The following is a 27,078-nucleotide window of genomic DNA, read 5'->3' on the forward strand; positions in this document are numbered from 1 at the left end:
TGCAAACTTTATTTGGGAATTTTACACATAAGATAAAAGCATCAATATAAAATATTTCTTTTGTTTCACAGTTTTTAAGATTTAGGAATACAAGAAGAGCAAAATACTGTGAAATGTAACAAGCATAACATCTCACAAAATGTTCTAAAGCTTCATCATTTTTGTTCCACGAGTTGCAACATCATAACATGTGAGTAACCACGTGGGACTTATGCTCATCTGTTTGTACAGCTTCTGCACCCAAAACATATGGGTTCACTCCCTCTGCGTGTGTGTGTGGGTGTGTGTATATGTGTGAGTGTGTGTGAGTCACAAATTGCTTGATGGAATAAGAAAGTATTACAGACTGAGGAGTGACTATTGCCTCATTTTTCGGCCTGAGCGGGCTGGATGAGTTTTTCCGAGAAGATCCCAGAGTGATTGTCTAGATCCCCGTGCTGGTTCCAGCTCTCCTCCCTGATCCCCTTCACCATGCCTTCCTGCTGCGAGACACAAACATGAAAACACATGTAAAACGTTAAGGAAACAAATCCACCCTCAGATCAGATATTTTGTGAATGAGTGTCAGAATTTACTTTTAGTTTGGTTTCCTGTGCTCTAGGACACTGATCCTGAAATCTGATGATTAGCAGTGGTATTTTAATTTGAACATTTCAAACTTTTCCTGCAGTCAGACAATTTATTTGCAGTAATATCAGAGTGGGACATCTGTTTGCCAGGCTACCCACAGGAAAAACTCCAAACTCATACTTAACAAAAAAAATTAAAGCAGAAATGTGATGAAAAGTATATCCTTTCTCAAAGAGGATGCACAGAAATTGCTCACACTGAGAGATCATTCCCATAGTCTACTGGCCTAAATAACTTATTTAGGTGTAGAGAAGTGAAAAAGAGGGCAGTCTCAACAGGAAATATGTAATCTTCTATCTCAAGTGTCACAGGAAGGCAGATATGCTTTACAAGTACACACACACAAACCTCATGAGTGTCAGAAAGCACCAGGATGATGTCTCCCTGTTCGAACTGGAGCAGGCCTTCTTCAGATGCTGCATGGCTCTCTAGTGCCACCCCCTGGTGTTAAACACAGATCACATCAGTATAAAGTAATAAAATGATATTTCGCACTATTTAAAGGCTTGGTTCAACCAAAATATTAAATAGCAGGGTTTTTTCAATTATCTCTAGTGTTATAGTACTTTATAGTTATAAATAGATTTCTGGCTCCAAACCAATACTGTGGAGGTAAAAAAAAAAAAACAACAACAAAAAAAACAAATGTTGATGGTGCTCACATATTTTATAAATAACATTTCCTAAATTCAACAGCAGCTATAGACAAGGCATTCCTGCTAATCAGGATAATACACATTTTTCATAGGGACTATTTCTTCATTAAAAAGTAGTATCAGTGAAAACTCTTTACAGAGAGGACTGTGGACTACATTTAAACAATTAAAATATCATCTTCCAAGGTCCAAAAATTCTTAAGATACCAAGGTGTGTTGCCATTTAATATATTAAAATCAAAAAGGACATTTGGTATACTAAGAAGGTATTGTAGCAGCATTAAATAATTAATCAATAGTTCATCAATATATGATTTATTTATATATTGGACCATATGACAATGAACTGCCACCTGTCCCAATTTGAGTCCCACCTTTGTTTTGTTTTTGACCTATCTGTAATAAAGGTAAAGTAAGTATCTGTAAAAAATAAAAAATAAACTTTTAAAAAGTTTAAAGACCGAAACTTATAGTAAATGTTTAATAAAAATATAGCTGATTTTTAAAATTGTCCAACTCTTAATATGAATAAGGCAGTTTAATGCAAATGTTTCACCTTACTGCAATTTAAATCTTTTAAGAAAACTGAATTCCATATAAGAGAAAACATAAATTGCACATATATAAAAGCACATATCCTTGAGTCAATTTAAAGTTAATATTACCCTGTAAATACTTTTTACTGCATATAAATAAAGCCTTACAAATTAACTTAAACCCATGCTAGTCTAAGACACAATGAAGAAATAACAATTGAATACTTGAATTCAAAAGCAACAAAATACACTAAGTACTGACACCCATTGTTATAGCCTCACTTGGTCAGTAGCTTATGGTGGCTAATGTTACTTCCCTTCTCCTCTCTTTCAGTTACAGTTAATTACTTTGAACTTTAAAGGTGTTGGTACAGTAGGCATACTTCTGAATGTGGCTATGCTAGCTGTTTTCTACATTCTTTCAGCTAAACTAAGCTAATGTTCTGACTCCAGCTCTGTGCCCACTGTAATACACAAACATGACAGATATCAATCTTGCTTCAAGCTTTAAAATAAACAAACAAACAAACAAACAAACAAACAAACATATCTCTGATCCATATCTGAGTCTTGTTATGATGATTTCCTTCCTTCTGTTCCTGTCTTCATTGTTCTTCGTAATGACCTTTTTCGTATTTTGTAAAACCCCTTTCCTTTCTGGTCTTCCCCCAACCTTTTCTGTTCCTTTCTTCTTGTTCGCTGCTTTTCAGTCTACTTTTTCAAGTGGAACTGGTGATGTTATTTCATTTGCAGTGACCTTTTTGCTAGTTTATCAGTACACTCATTCCCTTTCAATCACTCATATGCAGGTACCCAGCTGAACTGTACATCTATACCACCTAAAGCGTACCAAGTTCCAAAAGCATAGTTGTGTACCTTGTATAGGAAGCCAGGTGGATTAAGGGAATCAGACTCCTCTCCTGGCTCTGCTGTCTCCTGGTTGTCTGATGCTGCTTCTGTCTCCTGTTCCTCAGCCGGGATGCCTTTATCTGTGGAGCGATGGCGAGGGATGGGAACTGGTCCAGGTTGGGTTTCTGCCTCCCCTGATAGAGGATCACTCGCATCCTCCTGCTCAGAACTTTGTGGTACATCGCTTTCTGTAGAATCAGAGGGACTGGACACTTCCTGACTTGCAGCCTCCGCCTTTGGGACGCCCACACCAGAGTCATCTGACTGGTTTGTAGCGAGCTCTGGTTCTGCCGCCGCCGTAGCTGCCACATCTTCTTGACTTTCACTTGCCACACTGTCACTGTTCTCATTGTCACACACCGACTGCCTCTTGGGTGTGTTGGTACCGGCGGAGCTGAGATCCGAGTCTGAGGAGTTCACATCTTTGGATGAGACGCCACTTTCTTCCCGTGAACTGGTTTCTTCAGAGATGCTTTCAGTTCTTTGACCAGGAGAAGAGGGTTCATTGTCTTTTCCATTTTGGGTGGTTGCGTGGATGGAGACGTGGTCGGTTGGGAAAGCTGTATTACAGGGGATGGGATTGGAGATGACCAGGGACTTTCTCTTCTTCGACTTGCTCGTTGTGCTGTGAGAAGATGAAGTAGTTAATTTTGGACTCACAGAGTGACCTTAAAAGAAGTAAACACTTAGATACAAATATTATCTAAACTAATCAAGGCATTTCCTGTTGGGCGCACCACAACCACACACGAGAGTACATGTAAACATGGAGCCTTACCTATTCAGACCCTTGATGATGAAAGCTTTCCCCGAGTGTTGAGTCTCCACTTTCTTCATCACATTGTACAGCTCATGGTTCAGCTGCAATACAAAGTGCAACATAAACACAAAATCTAACTTGCAACACAAATGCCATTTCTTGTATGTCATTCAAAAATCCAGTTGCAAGAGTTTTCGGGGCATTTTTTACACAATAAATACTTACACATTACTAGTATGAGAGAGAGTAAATAAAAATACAAATCTATGTGATATCTTACCACGCTCATTTCCTTATAGAAGACATCTCTCAGGTTTGATATGTTTTGGAACACTGTCACATAGCAACCTATCCGGCTAAAGAGACACAAAAAAACAACCTCTTTCAGTTCATTTATTATGCGTTTTACACATTCTGAAAATATCTGCTGCTACCTCACCTCAAGTTTTTGTGGTTCAAAACTTTCAGTCAAAAATAAAGTTACAGATGAGCAGTTCTTTTGCATTGATTGCTATGATCAAATCAGTTTCTAATTAAAATGACCATTAGGATCTCTTGAATCTGATATTCAACCAAGATGACAAGACAACCTTGTGTGTAAACATGTTTCAGAAACTACATTTTTATAAATTTCACACCAAAGAATTGTGTCTATGTGTTCTCAGAGTCGGTCCTATCCAAATGTACCAAATTTGAACCAAATGTCGAGAACATTGGCAAAAAAAAATGCAAATGAATACACATTCACTTCTGTTGAGCAAATATTAGGCAATGTGCTCATCAAGATAAATAGTTGGTGTCTCTAATATTCCAGTCCATGATGTAGAAAATGTGGAATTTATGTTGGTTTCATTTATTAAAGTACAGTTTCCCTATCAGTAAACACAGATCTGAGGTTTGCATTTTCAAGTTTCACTTCACATTTCCACTCCACTTCTCACCTTTCACTAAAATATATTTTGCCTTTAATCCTCTCATTATCCCAAATTCCACTGTGAGATTTATCTAAGTGTTTTTTAGGCCCACGCTCATTTGCGATGGTCAACCCTACCTTTGATAAAGAACAGGCATCTCTTCTCTCAGCTCGTTATTTATTTCTTCGAAGACATTCTGGGCTTTGTTGAATTCCTCCTCCGCCTGTTACACAGGATTTGAAAGCAGAATTTAGTTTTAAAAAGTTGAAACTGCTGTCTTATCAGCCGGCACTAGCTCTCTGTATTCTGTGTACAGTAATACGATACTACCTTGGTTATTTTGGCTTCATCCTTTTTCTTAGCACTCTGCAGGGCCTCCAGGTGGTGACGTGCTGAATCGTAGTCCACCAGCTTACGACCGCGTTTCGCTACTCGTTCCTGAAAAACAGATAGAATTTTTGTCAATCAAGCATATGTCCTGCTACCAGTCACGCAGGCAGCCCAGGTCATTAAGAAGATGAATCATTCTTCTATGTACCATCAAATATCAGACGGTGGTTGGCTCAGAGACCCCAAAAAAAGCCATTCTAGAATTTTTGTGCAGGATCTGATTCTTATTAAAAAGCGTCAGGTTACCTTGACCTCGGGGAACTGGCTTGTGTAATTTTCCATGGTGCGAACAATCTGGTCATTCAGTTTCTCCTCATAGTCGTTCCACAGTAAGTCCTCACTCTGAGAGACAAAGTATCACATCATTATAAAAAGCTTGACTAACTAAAAATTAACAATATACAGAAATTCACCTATGAAGGACATGGGGTATGATCCTGCTTTTCAAGGCAACATACCTCAACCACATTCATCAGCACTAGGGACCGAAGGTGTCATTCATTTGTATTCCATGTTTTACTTGTCCTAAGTTATTCTAAAACTGTCATTTTTTATATTTATTATGAAAAGGAAGGAAGCCAGGTCGTATTTGCTTCAAACTGATTGCTGGGATGTGCATCAACAACCCTGAGTGAGTTAAGTCTCCGTCTTGTGTTCATTTTAAATACAAAAATAAGCTCCTGCACCAATAGTTTTTGCAATTTAGCAAGCTTGAGCGAATATTATAGTGATGAGAATTTGTAGACAATATAATCAGTGACAAGAAAAATTATTCAAGTCTCCAATAATGTGGCTTTTTTGTACTTAAAGCTGCTGTGATCTGTATTTTTATGTAGACATGGTAACATGACTAAGTGTAATGTGGAAGAGGTTTCTCACAGTGACCAACCCACATTAATTATTACCCAACTGCAGTTTCCTTCAACTCTACAAACCACTTTAGCTTCTTTCAGCTCATTTACAGGCCGCAACTTGACTGTTATGGTTCAGTCTAAGTGCTGACTTCAACCCATTGTTTCCAACAGCAGCTGTTTTCAGAATTAAAGCTTTGATTAACCCACCACACACTGGCTGCCTACCTTCCAAAAACAGACAGTCAATAAGCAGCTGGTGAAAATAGTGAATCATGAACGAGGAGAACAAAACAGAGCTGAAAGGAGAGTTGGTGGTAGACGAAGTGAATGACAATAACTCCAAATAAATGCTAATGGTACTCCATGTCTGCTGGATGTGTACATGGGCAAGTATTTGCTAACATGTTAGCCATATCGACTTCATAAGGATAGATGTCCGGTTGTCATGGAGTTTCATCTCCAAATACTAGTTTCACTTTTGCATGTGCATGCTGAAAGTGAAATAGGGACCACGCTACTCTGGAAACAAAAGGTTCCATGGTAACTTAGACCAAGCTTCAACCCCAACTTCCCGATTCACTCCTGAGTCCTGACCCCACAATGACCCCGATTTGATCCATTGATCTGGCTTTGTGGCTCCAATCTTCAAGCAAACCTTCACAATGACACATCATGAACATACTTCTGTAATGACAGGAAGTTCTTCTGCTCCGTTCCATTCTGGTTCGTAGATTTCTCGCAGCGTCTGGGACAGGCGCTTGGACGTGTCGTGCACAGCTGTGGGAAAGAAACAGGAAATTGTAGGAGGACAAGGGGGGAAAAAAGCTGAAGATGTTTTCATAACTCATTTTAACTTAAAGATCAACTTATCATCCAGCATCAGCAGCGCACAGCACTGCGGTGGTATTGTTTTTAGGGTTTGTGGCTCGGTTGCTACACCCACAATAAGAAGGTCAGAACAACACTGGCTTCCTGGCTGGAGCTCACAATGCAGGAGCAATAGCTGACAACACCAGAAAAGCAACAGTTCCTTGTACATGAATCATACATACAATGCTGCGTCTGCTGTTTTCACTGCAGGATTTTATTTGTTCTTGTTCAACATGGCAACGCAGACGGTATTGCAAAAGTCGACAAAGGATCCCAGAATAGATTAAATTCACTTCCCTATTATTCACTAACTCTCCGCTACAAAGGGTGGTGTTCTGTTAACATTGTGTTGGGTATCTGTAGATGCTTTCCAAACCTACCTTTAACTGCTGCGTAGTGGGCTCTGACATCTTTAAACAACCTATTTCCATCCATCTGTGTGCATAAGGACGATACAAGGCAGAGAATAAGTCAAACACCAAGAAGTTAAATTCACTCAGTTACAGTATCTCTAGGTTGATCTGAGCCACTTTTACTTCATCATTTCCTTAAGATGACGAAATCAATGTGTGCGAAATGCAAAACAACAAAATTATACAGTACTGTCTGACCACAGTATGGAGTTAAATTTAAATGGCAATCACTACAATTGATGTGGTGATGGTAGTGGTGAAGTGAGAGCGATGTGTCTTGTCAGCACATCAGCTTCCTTCCTGTTGCCGCTCTGTCAGTTTCCCTCCAATATGTACCGTAGCTGTTGAACTTAACACTGAAAGAGCATTGAGCAACTTGAACCCCTTAGATGACCAACACTGGGTCAAGTTATAAGTTAATAAAAGTGTGATTAGACCTTTAAATGTATATCTCATCAAAAGGTTATCAGTATAAGACACTAAGAAATAGTTGCATGTTGTTCCAACTATTTCCTGTTTTCAATGCCAAGCTGACTGTCTGAACTTGTGTGTTGGCGTCTTGATCCAATAACAGCCAAAACAAAACCCGGTCAGTTTTTTTTGGAGATCTTTAGTAAGCTATTTAACTAAAAAAGTGGATTAAAGCAAAGACTTTGCAGTCTTACAATGCATAACAAAAGAGTAGAAACCTTCTCATGTTAGATAAGTAACGTTTTGGTGTACCTGTTGTTTGTTGAGGCTCTGGGAACATTGCTCAAACTGTTCGTCCCTGGTCTCCATAGTTTTGCCCAGTTTCTGAAGGACCTGAAAGAGGACAACAGATGGAGTGAGTAGGATTTTATTAGATCATAGGTTTTTAGCATTAAAAGAGTATAACATTGTTGGACTCGCAATTAAAATCGAGGCAACAGAACCAAAGATTAGGGCTGGGTATCTTTTCAAAATTACGATACTAGTACCAATCCAAGTACCCTTAAAGTGACAACAATGCCAATTGAGTACTCCATTCAATACCCATCAAGTGAATATGCAAGAAATTGCCTATAATGTCCCCTCTCCTCCACATCTAAATGATTTGATTTTTACACAAAGGCCTTTAACTAATAACTCAAATTCACAGCGACTTCACCACCACAGATAGGTTGTAGCTGCTGTGGCAGTGGGCCAATCAAAGAATGCTTGCATTAATTGGCTCTGAGCAAAGTCCATACAGAGAGTCATGTTTTCTAGCTCTGGGTACAAATAGGATCAATTGTAGGTATTGTTTGACGGTAGACGTTTCAATAATAATAATTGGTATTGATTTATTTCGGTCTACACCTTAAAGTTATCGAGTACCGATAGCAAACCCTACCAAAGACCTTGTCTTTTTATTCCATGCGGTCTTCTTGCTTTACAAAATCTGGCACCTACATTACCCACAATGCAATTCAATTTACTCAACTGTACAGCTTCAAGCATGTTATGCTAGTAGCAGCTAACATAGCCTCCAGCTGCTACCTTCAAGTAGAGATGAGGAGCAACCTACAGAGGTCTGCTAACCTCAGTTGTTCTGATTTCTTTACACATTCAAACTGTAGCATTTTTTTCACATATGCAGTAGGGCTACTCCTCAACACCTGGACACACACTTTGGTGTTTAAAATTAGTGTAAGAGTTCTCCCTTTAATAATGCCAGTGATGCCAGTAATGTGCTAAAAACCACATAAAATAAACTCAGTGCTCTCTGCTGGACAAACACTGTTTCTGAATTACCTCAAACATTACATATCAGTTAACACATATGCTGACACTGATATATCAAAGCATAAGCAAATGACAGGACTTATTTGGGGTCCATTGGACCAAGTGACTTATCGACCTAGCACTCTTAATCATAACACCACATACCACATACTCCTATGCCTCACTTAAACTAGATACAAGCGGTTAACCAAGGCAAAGCCCTTCACAGTCCGCTGCATGCAGCTGTTTGAAAGACTGAATGAGAATAAATTTGGTTATAAAAAAAAGAAAGACTGAATGATACATATAATCACATGACCTTTTACTTTAAATGTCCAACAAAGGCTTTCATTATCATGTCTATCCACCCATTTTCCCAAACCTGAATCACCAAAATAGCCTTGGGTCTTGCAACTTTAGAGAATGCAAACTCCAGTTATACATTGTTGCTGCTGTTTGGAGGTGAGGCAGCAAAATCAAACGAGTCCACCGCCAAAAAACTAAGTGAGAAAGCTTCAGCAAGTGAGAGGAAGTGCACAGTCAGGAAGTGGCAGCTTGTGTGTCCACAAACAGCTGTGCAGAACTGAACAACATCGTGGTGCTGTGGCATGGAAAGTCCTATATACTGTTTTATTCATATATCAGGCTAACAGCTAAAAGGGGGAATCACTCATACGTAGACAATGAAAACGTAAAACAGACTAGACATAGGATGGGCTGCGTAGAACCTTTCCCCTCTCTCTAATGGCCGGTATTAAAGGTTGTTTAATTGTATCCCCTCACTTGGCGGCATCTTATTATGAGTTAAAACTTTGTAGATATCTAGATAACATTACTGGTACATGAATGAGGCAGAATTGGGGGGGGGCGCAGCAGTGATTACAACATACAGTATTTCCTAAGTACAGCCATGTTTTTGTGTGCCAATTTCTACAAAGATAAATATTAGTGATATTAAACTATGTTTCCTCTTAAACTCTTTGTGACTTTATCTGTCTCTATATTGAAACCACATCTAATCCTTCAAGCTACACCCCCATCTGACATATCTTGTGCTCTGTTTTCCAAACAGTGTTATTAAAGTCTAAAGAGTGTGGTTGCCTTTACAGTAAGGCTCCTAATGAGTTTATACAACCACAGGATTAAGCTGTTTGACAAAAGCAACTAGAATAAGTCTGTCTAATTGGTTACCACACAGACAACAATGCCTCTAGTGTACAGTTAAGAAGTGAGATGGACTCCTCAAGTTTACAAACTTTGATTTTTATTTGGCTCACCTTCTCCTGAGCTCGATTCAAGGACTTTTGGACCCGTTTGGCAAAGAATCCGGCTCCTGCCTGGATGTTCGGGCCCATCTTATTATTCTCAGCCATCGTCAATTTTCTGTGTATAGTCTCCTCAGTGAGCTCAACCACCTCCCGTCTGCTTCCTCTTGAGAAACTGCCTCACCGCTGCTGCACTGCTACTTCAATTCAAGGCGTTGGAGGTGGAGCAACAATAGAAATGGCAAGACACACACCCACAAACACACCCACACACACACACACACACAGAAAGAGGCGGTGATCAACCTCAATTTTTCACAGCATCATCATCATCATCATCACCATCAGCAGGAGTGTGCGCTTGTTCAAACTTGTTGGAGGAATTACTGGGAACCCGTCCTAAACTGTTGCACAAACATGGTTAAGCCTACACTGTTGCAAAAACCGCACTCCCAGCTGAAGGTAGAAGTCATCCGACTACACTCACCTGTAAATTATGTGTGTAGATTGCGTTTCTCTGGTGATGCGTGTCGGACACGGTGACGTCAGTAGCGGAGCGGGGATTAGAGGTAGTGGTTAAAATGCTGCTTTCAAATGTAGCTCCAAAAACTCCGTTGCTGTTTTTTTTTCTTCTTTTTTTCTATTTTTAATAAAAAAAAGTTAGAGGACTTCACAATTCCGTGTTCAGGGTTGGGAAGGTTACTTTAGAAATATAATAGGTTACAGATTACTAGTTACATTATTTAAAATGTAATAATAAGTAATGTAACTATTTCAATTACTTGATCAAAGTAATGTAACTTATTTGATAACTTTTTGATAACGTTTCTAATTTTCTAACAAATGTTTTCAGCTGTTAGGGTAAGTGTACCCATTAAGCACCAAAATCTAAGTTCAGGTGTTTTTCATGGATACTGACATGATTTATAAGGGAGATCATTTCTTATAAAGCAAGATGTATCTCTCATTTGACAATGTATTCATTAGTTCATGTAGATTTTGGAATTTAAAATAAAGATATTTTGATATATTTTTAAAAAGTCAAAAGTCTGGCATGGGCTTAATTGGTACTGTGACACCATTTAAACCAATGTGCATGCCCACATCATGATTTATTTACATAATATAAAAAATATTGATTTCAAATAATTAAAAGCAGCAATACATGTATTCATTAACATAGTAAATATTAAAAAATGAGGAAAAAACCCTCCTGAGCCAAATCTTAAAAGTCTGACTTCAGATGTAACCTCCTTTGTAATCATCAACATTTTCATAAATAACCGTAATTCTATTACACTTTTTAACTGTAGTTGATTACAGTTACATTTATTTTGTAATTAAATGACATACCACCATTACATGTAACTAGTTGCTCCCCAACACTGGCCGTGTTTGACAGCCAGTTCCTCTCTTGTAGGTACTGTAAAACATCTGCATAATGAAATGTACAGTTGCTCAATAGCAGCCTGTTTGTGTTGGTCATGCTTGTGGCATAGAAAACACTGTTATCACCTCATCAGCTGGTTGGTGAGCTGAGTAACACTGTTTGTTGACCTGGCTACAGTTGATACATCTACTTCTCACAATAGGCATGTGACTAACCTGTTTGTTATTAATATGACTAATATGACCAATATAGCTACTCATATTTGCACTTACTTGTAAATGCAAATGGAAAAGCCAGTTAATATTTTGGTGAAAAACAGAATGTTATATTAAAACAAAACCCCATTTGATTGAAAAAAGTCATAGGTCCTCCATACTTTCTGAGAATTTGGGAGTTTTAGGACATTTTACTACTATTATCGAAATAACAATTACAATATATAATCTAATTGTATCATATACTTCTCCATCTAAAACATATAGATCTTCATATGGGGATACATTGTACAAACATTATGACTGAACAGTTGAATGAGCAAAATAATTTAATAGAAAATGTTATGTAAAGACATATTTGGTGGTCAGTAACAATTTTCCCAGGGAGATGGGGGGCACTTGGGTGGATTTGGACTCATGTCCTATAGGTCCTTCAAACCTCCTGGCTACAGCCCTGCATCTTTACAGTACAATACAGTACTATAACGTACAGGTGTGTGTGTGTGTGTGTGTGTGTGTGTGTGTGTGTGTGTGTGTGTGTGTGTGTGTGTGTGTGTGTGTGTGTGTGTCTTTAACCATTCCAAACTTGATTTCTTAAAGTCTGAAAAATAATTCTAATTATGTCATCAGGATGATCTCAATTCATGTCTGAAACTTCAGATTTCAAACAGAAAGTGTGTGTATTACAGAATGGCTGAGTAGACTTAGACAGATATGAGCATTTTACAAGGCAGGGAAGGTCAAACAAAAGATGCTGTATGTTGCATTATGGGAAGTGTAGGATCCAGCTTGACTGATGTAAGAGACAATTAAAGCAGAATATCTGCTGCTTTTATTTTGACCATTGTCTTGTCGAGTTTATGTTTAGTTCAAGATTCAAGATTCAAGAACTTTATTTGCCATTTGTGTTTGCACACATAGGAATGTTTGTGCGGTTTGATCAGAGTCAAGACAAAACATTTAAAGGACACAAGTAAGACACATTCATAAAACACATACATATACTAAAAAAAGTGCATAAAAACCCTGTGTAAGGGAAAGTTAGGACGACAATATAAATAAATATAATAAATTAAATATGATATATATACTGTGAGGTAGGTAGTTCATCTTGTTTTGGCCGAGAGTCTTACTGTGGCAGGGAAGAAGCTGTTAAAGAAACGTGTTGTGTTTGTGATGATACTGTCCGGTCATCTATGTCTGAGGTTGTATGTGCATTGTTTGTGTTTGAGCAGGGAATGAGCTGGATGTGTGTGTCTCTGGTGATTCTCTCTGCTCTTTTTTGACAGCGTTGTGCGTAGATTGTGTCCATGGAGGGGAGTTCGGTTCTGGTGATCCTCTCTGCAGACTTTATGACTCTCTGTAGAGCCTTCCTCTCTGTCTGTGTGGTATTCCCATACCAGACAGTGATGCCTGTGGTGAGGATGCTCTCTATCAGTCCTTTGTAGACCTGGGTGAGAGGGCGACAGTGCAGACCAGCTTTTCTGAGCAGCCTGAGGAAGTACAGTCTCTGCTGGGCTTTTTTCACTGTGGCAGCAGTGTTCAAGGTCCAGCTCAGGTCAGATGTTACCTGTAGTCCCAGGAATCTGTAACTGTCAGCCCTCTCCACCTCAGTCCCCTTGATGATGAGGGGCTGCAGGGGGGGGTGGTTTTTTTCTATTTATTTATTATTTCTTTTGTCTTCTCTGTGTTGAGGCATAGGTTGTTCACCTCACCATAGACAAGAATGTCATTCACCAGACTCCTGTAGCCCGACTCGTCCCCCCCCTTGATGAGGCCCAGGATGGTGGTATCATCCGCGTACTTAATGATGATGGTGTTGTCCTGGGTGGAGACACAGTCGTGCGTGTACAGGGTGAAGTTTAGGGCTGAGACAGCAGCCTTGTGGTGATCCTGTGCTGACGGTGAGCTCTGCAGACACCCTCCTTCCCATCCTCACCACCTGTGGTCTTTCAGTCAGGAAATCCAAGATCCAGTTACAGGTGGGAGTCGGGACGCCGAGGTCTGTCAGCTTCTCAGTCAGCCTGCCCGGGCGGATGGTGTTAAAAGCAGAACTGTAATCCAGGAACAGCGCTCTGACGTATGCTCCTCTGCTGTCCAGGTGTTGCAGGATGTGATGTAGAGCAAAGGCCACTGCGTCGTCCACTGAGCGGTTGGGGCGGTAGGCGAACTGGAGGGGGTCGGTCGTGCTCGGAATTGTGTGATTGATGTGTGTGAGAACCAATTTTTCTAGACACTTCATGACGACTGGCGTGAGTGCCACTGGCCTGAAGTCATTCAGTGTGGATGGGTGTGGTTTTTTTGGGACTGGTACAATGGTGGAGGATTTAAAAATACGGGGGACTACTGCTTGGTTTAGAGACAGATTGAAGATGTCTGCATATACACCAGTGAGTTTGAATTTGAAAAGTGCAATAGTAAATCCCTGAGGTAAAACTTCTTTCTTAAACAACTCATTTGACTATTTTGAGTGATACTGTTAACAGTGAACAGAAAATATTGTGCAACAATACTCTGACTCATTGATTAGAGTTTAAAGTATTGCTAAGTCATTATGATTAATAACTTTTCCCATCAGTAAAGCTCAATCAGTTCATAACTAAGTAGTCTGGGCCCTCTGGTAATGTATCAATATACCTTATCAGCTATATATATATGAAGATCACATTACTCCCACAGTCTGTATAGTGCACCTGTTACTTATCAGACTTTCACCAGTAGATGGGGCTAGACACCAAACTATTTGCTCTAATCATTCAACGACCAACATGCAGACACTTAAAGGATAAATCTGAAGTGCTCAGAGCTACCACACCATCAATAATTTAATCATTTATAGGTATCTACAATATGAAACCTGCTTAATACATTCATGTTATTCTTCGTTTCACATCTTTCTTAAGATAGCTGTCTTCCAGAGGCGCCTGTAGGCCCCCTCGCTTCTGTTACCATGGCTCAAATTAGTTTGGGGTCTTTATATTTAATGTAAAACACACATTGAATTGGAAAGTACATCATTTTGAATGAGTATATTTTGGGGAATGTAGTTCTGCTTTTAAGGCACGTAAATAGGCGACTCTGTGACGTTTTTATAAGTGGGTGCGTTTTGTAATGTATGACCGCCATTGTGGGCGGAGTTATTCTGTTGACTATATGTGCAGCGGAATATACGGTGTACGCAGTGACTTAAATCGAGCGCACCACAGAGTAGTGAGGAAAGAAACGGTGAAAGGCGTTTGGCGCGGTTGGTAGACGAGCTGCTGACAGGAGAGGGAGAGGAGCCGTGGTCAGAGCTGCTGTCCAGCTCCTGTGTCATATTTTCTGGAGAAAGAAGCGTGGGTTAACTCGTATATTTACTTGAAGATAGTAAGGTACTTTAATTTAGTTTGTTTTCTCAGTATTCACTAGTCAGCCTTCTAGCCAAGCTTTGCCCTGCGCAGGCGGAAACAGCTCGAAAATGCCTCCCGTGGAAAATGACACCGGCAAGACTGAACTCAAGTCTCGGATACAGCAGCTCATTGACACCAATCAGGTCATCGTGTTCAGCAAAAGCTACTGTCCGTACTGTGTAAAGGTAAGATACTTGTTTTATCGACCGGGGGGGAAACGTTTGCTTTGACCAGTCGGAAACTTCCAGCTTCTCCCGCGAAGTAACGTTGACCGGGCTCGGTCTAATTACTGGCGTGACCCCGCTGCAATAATGCAGCTACCAACTTCAGTAGGTTAAAGGCTGAATGTAACGTTTCTTATCAAATCAGCCGTAAACGATGAACGTCTGTGCATTTGAGCCGTTTTAATGAGGTGGATAATTGGTGGAGAACATATCAAGTGTTATCATGTTAAGATACCGGCGTGTTAGCTGCTTATCTGAATGTGGTTACAACAGAAAAGTTGCATAATTTGTCACTAACTAATCAACTCATTGGATCTGAACTTGTGGAGAAGTCTCTTTGAAGTTCTCTTTTTTCTGATTTCTATTTCTTATATATTTAATTCGCTCAGACTTCCGCTGACTTACTCATCGAGAGTTAAGCTAACAATTAACTGGAAATGTATTGAATCAAAGTAATGTCTGGTGACTCATGTAAAATAATGAATGCAGATTATTACAGTATTCTGTGAAGCATGTATCCGTGCAGTTAAATCAATAACATGTGAATCTTTGCTGATTAGAAAACCAGTCTATCAAATGACATAATGTGACTTGGTTATATGTATGTGGCTGATGAAATTGATATTTTTAACACCTGTCTTTTGTAGGTGAAAGACCTGTTCAAAGAGCTGAAGGTGGACTGCAATGTGGTGGAGTTGGATCTCATTGGTAAGATAGAGATGTTTTGTCAGTTTGTTGAAGATGTTACTAAATTCAGTGAGAGGTTGGAGATACTGTTATATTGGCAGATATTTCAGTTAAAAAAAAAACAACAAACATGCAATATCAAAGCAGTATAGTCCAATATTTTAGATTTATTAAGGTGGTACACAGAGATTGTGGTTTTGGTATTTAAGAAAGAAAATCATAATGCCAAAATGAGCAACATCGGCTGACCCACACTTTCATTTTTCCATTCATACAGTTCCTAAAAAAACTCATTATGCAGGATAATTTGTATACCTTTCAGGTGCATCAAGGGAGCTGGCCCACAAAAAAAAACCTTTCTCCCGTAGATGTGACCGCTCTCTCTGAGCAAATAATTTAGTTAGACTTGTTGGTGCGGCTGAGTGAATAAAACAAGTTTATTTGAACAGGAATAACAGAGAAGCAGAGGATAATGTTGGAAGAACAGCAGTCTGAAAGGTGTTTGTGTTTCTCGGGGTGTATACCAATAATTTCACGTCTGTTTTAATTGTTAACAAGTTGTACTGGAGTTTAACCTGCACACTTTTCCTTTAATAAATAGAGAAAAGTGTACAACCCTTACTGTTATATGTATTTATGTGTCTGTTTAACATAGTTTTAGCTGTGTCATTTCACGAAGCGTTATTTCACCCGTGTTAGCAGTTTGTTCACCTCCTAAGCCCATCCTGTACTACCGGTTTAATTCAACACAATGTCATTTTTCACAGTTGAATCTGAATGGACACAGTTTTCTGCCGACATGTGAAAATCATTATAATAGTGATGTTGTGGGACTCCAGACTGGGCTGTGCTCTTCCTTTTGCAGCGGCACAAACATGCTGAGTCACTCACTGTAGATATCTTGGCCTCGTGCCATATCTCAGTATACTCCAACCTCTCTGCTCAGTTTTTGCATATTTATGTTTGTCAGAGCCTCAGCAAGGTAGTGTGTGGAGATGTTATTGATAAGTATTTGAATGACTTAGAAATATAAATACTGTTAATGATATGATCAGTTAGAAATTAGGGGATTTCTTTATATGGACTACATGAACGTGCACAACACACAAGTTCGCTGCTCCACTCCAGGGGTAGTAGTGCCGAGTCATGGCTCCATTACACAGCAGGGCAAAGTAATACAAGTAGTTTACCTGTTGGAGGTGTGCTGGTCACTAGCTGCTCTTCATCAAACATCCTCATCATCATGTCCTTATCGTCACTGTTGTATTATTCCACCCTGCATTATTTATAACTCCAAATAGCTCCATATATTGTTGTTTTGGCTGGTTTTTAGCACTTCTAATGAAGCTCTGCTTATTCAGTGAGGAACACGTTTCACTTCCTGAAAATTCTTTATAATATATGTCTGTTGGTAGTTAGATATTCTAAACGTTTCTAATTTGAAGCAATAACACAGGAAATGTTTGGTTTGCATTGGCAGTAAAGTTAGATAACTGATGCGTAAAGCTGGCCAATCAGAGCAGAGTGGCTTCATTGAGAGGGGGGCCTTAAAGAGACAGGAGCTAAAATAGCCTGTAAAGAGAGAAGTGTATACTGAGGGGCTGCATAAAAGGTCACTAGAAGATAAATAAGGAGTGTTGTTCTTTGTAACTGAGTCATGCAAAGCTGATCTAGTGGAATCCAAAAACAAAATAATATTTTTTTAAAAGTAGAGCTGATATGAGAATAAGTCCTTTTTAAAGTTTTAGCCCACAACATACAAATTTAGTCTTTCTGCCGAGACTCGAGAAGAAATAGAAAACCAGCTGATATAAACAGATTTCCTGCCGCCGCCGTGGCTGGTCAACAACATTACAATTAAATCTGTACATCAGATGCTTGTGTAGATTACAGTGTGGCGGTGGAAGGTCATAACAATAACTTCAAAGAGCCTGCAGACAGTGTTACTTCAGTCTTAACAAAAATAAAATGCATATTTTTACACAATATTTGTGTATCATCAGACAGGCCACCCCTGTGGTTAAAACAAACGAATATATACCGCAGTGGTTCTAAAAATCAGGAGTGCAGACCTGTCGTCATCTTATGAAATACAGGTTGCTTTAGTTACTAGTAGGGGTGTGACGAGATCTCGTACCACGAAACGCAGCAGTAAGTTGACCACAAGTCTCTACACTGAAAGCCTGAAGTAGGAGGAGCAGGGAATCTAGCGCAGCTATGGAAGCCTAATGATGCAAAAAGTAAAATGAGTCACACTACCAAATTATAACACAATTTATATGTTCTACTTGTGTATTTATGTGATACAGGATTTGTGCAATTTACTTTTATTTGTGTTTTTTTATTAGCAATATACTTTTGTATTTATGGTTGTTACTTCCATAAATTACTTGTTACTTCCCAATATCTCGTCTTGAGAGCGGAGTGTATCGTCACACCCCTAGTTACTAGAAGCCACTCCTACCTGTAGCCATGCTAAGTTAACAGAAGTCTGCAACTTCAATGTCATATTTTACAGATGAGGAGAGAAATCACTGAAAAATAGAGCAACATGTTTATCTCACTGCTGGTGTTATAAGTGTATTTCATTCTATATAGAGGAGTAATGAGAAGCTGGTTCAGTATTGTCTGTTTTCAAGTGTTTCAACAGCTTGATTAATATTGTGTGAGTGCAATAATTAGTTCATCCTTGAGCACACATTTTTTTTGTGCACGTTTTCAGCAGAAACGAGTAGTTAACACAACATCAGAACATGTTATTATAGTTGGTTATAATATCATAGCACATGGTGACTTCTTCAAATGTCATATTTTGTTTGTTTAAACAGTCCGAAATGTGAATATATTTAGTTTGCTTTCATATATAACATAAACAATTCCGATATATTTGAGAAGCTGCAACAAATACGTTTTTGGCATTTCTTTAAATTATGATTTGGTTTTGAAAGTAGTTGTTGATTGTTTTTCAGCAGAAATAAGAAGTGAACAGAAAAGTAATGTCAGAATAAATTGTATATATAGTTGTAATAGTAGGTTATATTTGCTGTGTCATCACTATTCATATCTATACTATACAGCCAGTGTGTTTTATGATTAAATAGTTTGATAAGAGCCCATCATTTAGCTCTTGAAGAGCACCATAATGATGCATTTAACTTTTAAATGTCCCACCACAGTGTCTAAAAATCAAACAGGAAACACTGGAACTTAGACTTTTTTTGTTTTAAGTGCCCTGAAAATTACTGTAGTAGCAGTAAGATTACATACATTCTAGGTTGAGTTTTCATTCATATCTTCATACTAAAAATCCACTGTAAATCCACATTTTAAAGTTAATATTAAAAAAAGGTTTGCACCGCCTGACAAATATCATCATGTTAAAAGCAGATGTGTTGAAAGACTTCACTCACTTGCACTACATGAACCCTTCTCTTCTTCTCTTCTGTCCAGAGGATGGAACCAACTACCAGGACATGCTGCTCGAGATGACGGGACAGAAAACCGTCCCTAACGTCTTTATCAACAAGACGCACCTCGGCGGCTGTGACAAAACCATGCAGGTAGAGCCCTAATACGATCACTCACTGTTACATCTATCCTTGAACACACACGTGAAACCAGCTCAAACACAATGTCCTCCACTTGTCCAGACCAGCCTGTTTTTTTTGGAATGGAGCAACATTTCCAAGCTCAACTCACAAGTTTTCTTTATTTGCATAAAAAAAAATGAGTCATGAATTGTACACAGTGTGTTCTTCCCTCCTAATAACAGATCAACACAATACTCAATAGACCCTTTGTTAGAGCAAACACCGCAGGAAAGGAAGGAGGTCTAGCTAAAAATATGTAGGTGTGCCATGAGGTTATCACAGAGAACAGTGCAGGTATCAGAAACATGATAAAAAGGCTCACAGTGATGATGAGGAAGAGTGACCGGGAGGTAGTGGGCTTGTTTTAAACTCAAAGTGTGTGAATGCGTCTTTACTGTAGAGCTGAAATGATAAGGCGATTCATTGATAAGTGTGATGAGACATTTTTCCTTTCATTTTCTAAACATTTCGAGACAAAGAAACTAATCTATTGATCAAAGTAATGAGCAGAGAAAGATGATATGGCCTGTATTGTTAATTGTTTATAATGCTGTTGGCACATATTGTAATTAGTTTACATGCTGCCTGGAGCCAGTGAGCATTAGTGGTGTCTGCCCTTTATGTTAGACTGATTTGAAATGGAGTGAAATCCACATTAAACAGCACTGTGTCAGTCAGGTTTTAAAGTGCACCATCTTGACTTAATATTAACTGTCTGCTGGCTAACAGAGCCTCATTGTTGACTTCATGTGACATCACAACAACTGGATACATCACTCACTAGAATGAGTGGGCACAATGTAATGTCTATCTACACAGCATGACTAACTAGATGCTATGTGAGAGGCTCATGCTGAAAGCTCAATAGAGGATTTAAAACAGACTGTAAATATTGTAGTATGATCTGAGGTGTTGTACCGATGTAACTGTGTGTTCATGTTCCCGTCAGGCCCATAAAGACGGCAGCCTGCAGCAGCTACTAGAGAACGAAGCCTACGACTACGACCTCATCGTGATTGGAGGAGGATCCGGAGGCCTGGCCTGCTCAAAGGTGACAAAATGACCTGCAGCAAAGCTCAGTGTCACCTGCTCAAGCTTTATCACTGTAGTTGCTGTTAGAGGTGTGAAGCTATGATTCACCTGTCAACAATTATCCTCAAGCAGTCAGCCAATACAGCAGTTTGGTTTTTTTTCATTTAAGCTTAATTATATTTCCAAATGTTTAATTACAATCGTTCACATTTGTGTCGCGATGCATCTCAGAATTGAGGAATTTCCACCTCTATCGGTCGTTCCTTTGTTGTGTCATTATTTTTTTGTGGTTGATATTTCGAGTAGCTGTAGTTACATTTGAGGGTTAGGGTTTGAGCAGCGGTTCTACTTTAGGAAGTAATAGCTTCATGTGATGTTACAGTAACATTGTCTGTTTTTTGTTTTTTTTAAATAGGAAGCTGCTGCATTGGGGAAGAAAGTCATGGTTTTGGACTATGTCGTACCCACACCAAAAGGAACCACTTGGGGTAAGATGCTTCCACTTCAGGATAACCAGTTAGATGCAAGAGATGAATGTATTTGGGTCAATGACGTATAAGGATTTAGAACAACTCAATTGTAGAATAATAAAAACAAGCATATCTAATGCAGTAGTTCAAACATTCAGAATGTTGTGTACCTGAAGCTCCATATTATACATTTGAAATTAAGTGATTTTAGTGGGTTTTTCAAGATTAATTGGCACTGGCCTTTAAAAAGAGTCATGTGGTGCCACCATGATTCATCTTGAAATAAATCAATTTACTTAACACGCTTCACATCTTTTTTTACAAGTTTTCAGTAATATAAAGTGTTTGGAAACAAAGTATTTGCATTTTTTTTTTTAAATCTTTGTAAATGATGATCTTTTATTTAGATAAGACATTTCAAGATGAATCATGGTCGTACCAAATGACTTTTTTTTCAGGCCAGTGCCAATTAATCTTGAAAAACCCCCACTAAAATCACTTTCAAATTGTAATATGAATTGTCAGGTACACAACATTCTGAATGTTTGAACTACTGCATTAGATATGCTTGTTTTTATTATTTAAAATTGAGTTGTTGAAAATCCTTATACGTCATTGACCCATTTATCTGAATCTAATCTCCTCCTGTAACCGACCATTTCCAGGTCTCGGCGGCACCTGCGTCAACGTCGGCTGCATCCCCAAAAAGCTGATGCACCAAACGGCCCTGCTCGGCACGGCGCTGCAGGACGCCCGCAAGTTCGGCTGGGAGATCGAAGAGACAGGTGAGGCCCCAGAGCAACGACCCAGGAGGTCACGGAGGGGGGACATCGGACCGGCTTGCCGCGGTAAATCAGAGGCAAGCCCTTCTGAGGAGTCGGAACTATTATCATTACCACTAATTCCACTTATCTCTGTGTGTGTCCCCTCAGTCAAACACAACTGGGAGACGATGAAGACAGCGGTGAACAACTACATCGGCTCATTGAACTGGGGCTACAGGGTGGCGCTGAAAGACAAGAATGTCAACTATGTCAACGCCTATGCAGAGTTCATTGAACCACACAAAATCAAGGTAACTGCAGTTTTGATACGTGTGATAAAACAGACACTTTGTTTCAGTTTTAATCGAGCCGACAGAGTAACTGATCTCTTATCTCGATCAGCTGTGAAATGGCGTCCAGCCTGTTGTAGCAACCTGTTTTTTTTTGTTTTTGTTTATCTTAAACTTTTAGCCTCTTATTTTCTCTCTGTGCTGTTAGAGTACTTCCTTAGCTGCACACAAAGCAAATGTTAATGCCGTTTCAAAACATCCTCCTCCTCACTGACGGAAAAAGACTCTTCTGTATTTTTAGGCAAAAAATAAACGAGGGAAAGAGACGTTTTACACAGCGGCCAAGTTCATCTTAGCCACAGGAGAGAGGCCACGCTACCTCGGTATCCCCGGAGACAAGGAGTACTGCATCACCAGGTGAGAGCTACATACAACACAGGATGAGATATATAACACCACCTGTTCTATATAATGACATTAGTAGACCAGTAGGTGGGAAGAAGCATCTCCTGTCAGTCTCTAATCATTAGGACACTTCTCCTCAGCAGGCGTTTTTTCCTCAGAGCATCCATTAATTGTCTCGTGCTTCTCGTTTAATCTCACAAATCCTCAAAGGTTGTTTTTGTGACATGCAGAATAAATGTCTCGTAACGTTATCATTCTGTGCGTTCCTCCACCCAGCGACGACCTCTTCTCGTTGTCCCACTGCCCGGGGAAGACCCTGGTGATCGGGGCGTCCTACGTGGCTCTGGAGTGCGGGGGCTTCCTGGCAGGCCTGGGTCTCGACGTCACTGTCATGGTCCGCTCCATCCTGCTGAGGGGCTTCGATCAGGACATGGCCAACCGAGCCGGGGACCACATGGAGGAGCACGGAGTCAAGTTCCTCCGCAAATACGTCCCAGTAAAGGTTAGCGTGGACCAGACTTAACTTACATCTTAATTTAACTGATTTAAGAATGACTTTTAATTTGTAATTATTTCATTTCGCTTTATCTGTGTGTCATTTATTGTTGTACAGTCTCATGTGAAGTTTTATCTCTCTGGACATTTGACAGAAGCACAATGGTGACTCTTTTTTCTTTTTCTTTTTTTTCTCTTTCTTTTTCCTTGTCCTCTCCTCTGTGTCTGTGTGTCAGATAGAGGAGCTGGAAGCAGGCACTCCTGGCAGGCTGAAGGTGACAGCCAAGTCCACAGACACCGGTGAACTCCTGGAGGGAGAATACAACACTGTATGTACTGATCACTTCACACACACACACACACACACACCTTTAACTCTCCCATCTGTTACCAATGTTACTGAAAGTTATGTGTGATGTTTCGTTCTTGGTGTATTTTTGTTATTTTTACAGATATCTGTACATTGCCTGTTTTATTCCACATTTTTATTTATTAAATCAAAGGTTACCATCAGTTTTTGGTGCCAGTCTATTAAAAAATGATTGTTTTTAATGTGAAACAATTTATACAAATCTTAGTTTAGTTTATTTTGCACAAGTTAAAATTTACACAAAACATAACAGATATGACAAATAACAGTGAGAGGCAGAAAAACCCAACTGGGCTTAATTAAAGCCTCCACCTTAAAACATGTTAAAATTACACAATATTACAGAAAATAATATGACTACATAGAACAAAATGAATAATTACAATATATAGCTATAATAACATTAAAAAAAATAAAAACATAAAAATGAAAGGAAGGTTGGTGTCAAAACTCAAGCTGCTTTTTTTTATCTTAATTTTACCAATTTAAGAATGACTTTTAATTTGTGATCATTTAATTTTGCAGTGTGCATGTGTGTGAGGGTATACTTTGGCCTCAGCATGTCATGACATGAAAACTGAATGGAACAAATAAAACACACAAAATACATCAAGAGAAACTTTTTTTTAAACAGCAGTTAAATGTTCCTTCAAACATCTTTTATAACTTTATAAACATGAACAGGTTTTTTTCTGTGGAGATAATCAGTTTAAACCAGATAAGACATTCATGTGTTCCACTGCATTTTTTAAAATCTTCTATTTTATTCCACTTGTCTTTTATCTGAAGCTTAGATTGAACTAAACTAAGCCTTTTTCTCTCTTTCCCCAGGTGTTGATAGCAGTGGGCAGAGACGCATGCACAGACAAAATCGGCCTGGACAAGACAGGGGTCAAAGTCAACCCCAAGTAAGTTTATTATCTCCCATTTTTTCTCTTTCTCTTTCTCCATCCATTCATTCACACGTGGCAGCCTGTGCCTTTAAGACTGGTGCTACAGTCATGGTGATTCAGCAGTTATTGCCATCCCATGGCTCTCCACGGGGGGGTGGAGTGTGTATGAGTGTGTGCAGGGGGATTTAGTAGTGGTAGTGGGGGGGGGGTCTTGTTAGTAAGATGAGAGAGCTCATGAACAAGGTATCAGCAGGTTTTTAATGGCGGAAAATAAACGATGTGAATTTGAGAGCTTTTCATCTTGCTGTCATTATTCTTCTTCTTTGTCTGCTCTGATTTCATTAGACTCCATTTGCCTCATCATCAGTACATCTTCTTTTTTTATTATTTCCTACATATTTATAATTTCACTGCTTTGGTTAAAAAACTAAATTCACATCCAGAAAAAGCTCTTTTTCTATCCACACTTTCATTTACTCCATTACTCCCAGTGTGGACAATGCAGCCGTTTCTCAGAGGATGTTTTTTTCTCTCTCTTTCTCTCCATGATTTTTTTGTGAATGAGCTGTTCAAGCAGAGATTAAAACGGCATGAGGCGAGCTTTAAAAGTGCGCTTTGAGTCATATGCCCTGGTCTTATGACCACAGCAGTATTTAGAAGGAGCCGACACACCAGGGGGGCAAAAGGTTCAGGGGCCCGTCAGCAGGTCTGCTTGTTCTGCTGCTGTACAGTGTGGAATATAAATACTATTACAGCTGCTTTACTCCATGCTGCCCCAACATGACCTTTGATCCACTATATTACATTACTACTTTTATGATGAATAGACTATAGCATTAGCTCTGGGAAAACTCAAAATCCTTACATATATGTTTAAAATACTAAGAAAAAGTTTAAAAAAAAAAAAAAAAAAAAACAACCCTAAATTAAATGTATGATGACATCTCCTTTTTATAACCTTCCAGAAATGGAAAGATTCCAGTCAACGATGAAGAGCAGACCAACGTGCCCCACATCTACGCCATCGGAGACATTCTGGAAGGCAAGTGGGAGCTGACACCTGTGGCCATCCAGGCAGGCAGGCTGCTGGCTCGACGCCTCTACAAGGGCGCCACACTCAAGGTATGTAGTCCTTTAAAAACTAACAGGTTAGATAGACTACATTGAAAACAGGCCGCAGCGCAACAAACACGAGTTCACCTGTGACCACCGAGACAAAAGCGATTACCACTGTGACTTGTAGTTCACACTAATTACCAGAAACATGGTTATGCAACTCTCTGTCAGTCCTGTGCTGGGTTGCGTCTCATGCAGCGAGACTCCACATGGTGAAGAAATGCCTCAACAAGTAAGAAAAGACACTGAGCCTCGATAAAGATCATGGTACAAGATCTTCAGGAGGATAATAAACAAAAGCCAAAACACAGTTGCAGCAGTGATTAGGAGGTAGAGGAGGACTCATCTCAATATAAAGCGAGTACTATCCTGTCTCTGTGACTATTATGAGCTTCATGTAATTAAAGTATTGCAGTAGAAGTAGTGGTTTGGTCCCTCTGACTGATATATTATTATATATGACTATTATATATCATTAGATTATTAATACTGAAGCATCAGTGTTAGAGCAGCATGTTAAGTTATCTGAGGTCACTTGTTTACACTCTACTGTTTAATTTAGAGACCCAGAGTTCCTCCACAAGCAGCACTTGGTGACAGAGGCAAGAAAAACACTTCCTCTTTTAACGAGATGAAAGAGGTGACATTTATAGATGGCACCATGAATACAAGTTTGTTTACCCAAATGGTGAAGAAAAGATGACTCTCAGTCTCAAGAGGGTAGACAGGAGAGGAAGTTTACAACATGACACAAGACTATGAATCCAACACAACATCTTTTTAGAATATTTTAAAAATAGAAGGTAAACGATGATCTGTGAAGAATCATCCAGGTCCAGGAGGATCCAGTCTGTTATCAAAGGCAGACAAACAACGTATTTAAAAACTGAAAGAATGGAGTCTTACTAATGAAGGGTGTGCTGATTTTTTTTTTTTTAAGTTGTTTCTTAAACATGGACCTTTCATTATAGATGAATTAATCAAACATTTTGTTTTTCAAATTGTTTTCATTCTTCTTTGGATTGTGTCTCTAAATAAATAGTATTAAATGGAAAGGATTTATACTGAACATTTAAGTGATACTGAGCAGGGGTGCACAGTTTTGTTTTATACTGTATAAGAACAAACTATCTGCTGTAATTATAAAGGCTGATTACTTGTTAGCACTGTATACTACCAGTGTGATATGAAATATGAGAAGATGGCACTAGAAGCTTAAAGTAAAATATTTCTTCACATATGTAACTTATTAATTTGCAGCTGTTTCAGTGTGAATTTAGCATGAAAACCTGATGAAAAGATAATAAAAATGTTCAATAGCTTATTGAAACATGCACCTGTTAAAAACTTCCCTAACTGATGTCAAATCTGCCCCTCTTCAGATATCACTGCAGTATTGTGTGACATGTGACAGTGTGCATTATTTCCTCTAACTTGAATAATGTGTGTGTCTGTGCAGTGTGACTACATCAACGTCCCCACCACTGTCTTCACCCCACTGGAGTACGGCTCCTGTGGCCTGTCAGAGGACAGAGCCATCGAGCTCTACGGGCAGGAGAACATCGAGGTGTGACGCGCGCACACACACACACACACACACACACACACACACACACACACACACACACACACACACACACACACACACACACACACACACACACACAGTCATTTGAATAATTTATGATTTATCTGCTTCACCTGACTGTGAACCTTGTGACTGTCTGGATCAAAGTGCAACTCTGAGACATTACGTTTTATTAGTAATCAGGGTTTCTAAAATCAATAGAAAGATGAATAAACAGCAGTATTGTGTATTTTAATCA

General features: G+C 39.2%; 2 protein-coding genes across 4 annotated transcripts in view; one reads left to right on the forward strand and one right to left on the reverse strand.

Annotated features, from left to right (window-relative positions):
* Positions 1 to 17,036, reverse strand: bin2b (bridging integrator 2b). Of its 2 annotated transcripts, none has more exons than XM_062443733.1 (13): positions 17,018 to 17,036; positions 9,935 to 10,119; positions 7,656 to 7,736; positions 6,900 to 6,954; positions 6,332 to 6,426; positions 5,042 to 5,137; positions 4,736 to 4,843; positions 4,543 to 4,628; positions 3,772 to 3,847; positions 3,510 to 3,592; positions 2,699 to 3,356; positions 979 to 1,071; positions 1 to 479 (listed from the first exon to the last, which is right to left on the reverse strand). In XM_062443733.1, the coding sequence occupies exons 2-13, from the start codon at positions 10,028 to 10,030 to the stop codon at positions 366 to 368; spliced, it is 1,641 nt and encodes a 546-aa protein (XP_062299717.1). In that variant the 5' UTR covers positions 10,031 to 10,119; positions 17,018 to 17,036; the 3' UTR covers positions 1 to 365. The 2 variants fall into 2 exon arrangements, with proteins under 2 accessions (XP_062299717.1, XP_062299708.1); XM_062443724.1 differs by having other exon boundaries at positions 1 to 482.
* Positions 14,703 to 27,078, forward strand: part of txnrd3 (thioredoxin reductase 3) — a 17,665-nt gene continuing 5,289 nt past the window's right edge. Inside the window, exons 1-13 of one of the 2 annotated variants that reach the window (XM_062443704.1) lie at positions 14,703 to 15,101; positions 15,788 to 15,848; positions 19,278 to 19,387; positions 20,367 to 20,468; positions 20,865 to 20,937; positions 21,585 to 21,767; positions 21,852 to 21,994; positions 22,275 to 22,390; positions 22,655 to 22,880; positions 23,110 to 23,202; positions 24,075 to 24,151; positions 25,102 to 25,258; positions 26,712 to 26,819. In XM_062443704.1, coding sequence (XP_062299688.1) covers positions 14,985 to 15,101; positions 15,788 to 15,848; positions 19,278 to 19,387; positions 20,367 to 20,468; positions 20,865 to 20,937; positions 21,585 to 21,767; positions 21,852 to 21,994; positions 22,275 to 22,390; positions 22,655 to 22,880; positions 23,110 to 23,202; positions 24,075 to 24,151; positions 25,102 to 25,258; positions 26,712 to 26,819 — 1,566 coding nt within the window. In that variant the 5' untranslated portion in view covers positions 14,703 to 14,984. The remainder of the gene's footprint in view (positions 15,102 to 15,787; positions 15,849 to 19,277; positions 19,388 to 20,366; positions 20,469 to 20,864; positions 20,938 to 21,584; positions 21,768 to 21,851; positions 21,995 to 22,274; positions 22,391 to 22,654; positions 22,881 to 23,109; positions 23,203 to 24,074; positions 24,152 to 25,101; positions 25,259 to 26,711; positions 26,820 to 27,078) is intronic. The other variant, XM_062443713.1, reaches the window with a different exon arrangement.

Source organism: Scomber scombrus, chromosome 3 (assembly GCF_963691925.1).
Source record: "Scomber scombrus chromosome 3, fScoSco1.1, whole genome shotgun sequence".
Taxonomy (NCBI): domain Eukaryota; kingdom Metazoa; phylum Chordata; class Actinopteri; order Scombriformes; family Scombridae; genus Scomber; species Scomber scombrus.

What these genes read in the sequence shown, in the direction of transcription:
- bin2b (XM_062443724.1), bottom strand. Translation starts at nt 10,030, where the DNA reads ATGGCTGAGAATAATAAGATGGGCCCGAACATCCAGGCAGGAGCCGGA. An exon ending in GCCAGTTCCCCGAGGTCAAG is followed by an intron (nt 4,844 to 5,041) that starts GTAACCTGACGC and finishes TCTGTTTTTCAG; the next exon opens with GAACGAGTAGCGAAACGCGG. An exon ending in TCTATAAGGAAATGAGCGTG is followed by an intron (nt 3,593 to 3,771) that starts GTAAGATATCAC and finishes TTTGTATTGCAG; the next exon opens with CTGAACCATGAGCTGTACAA.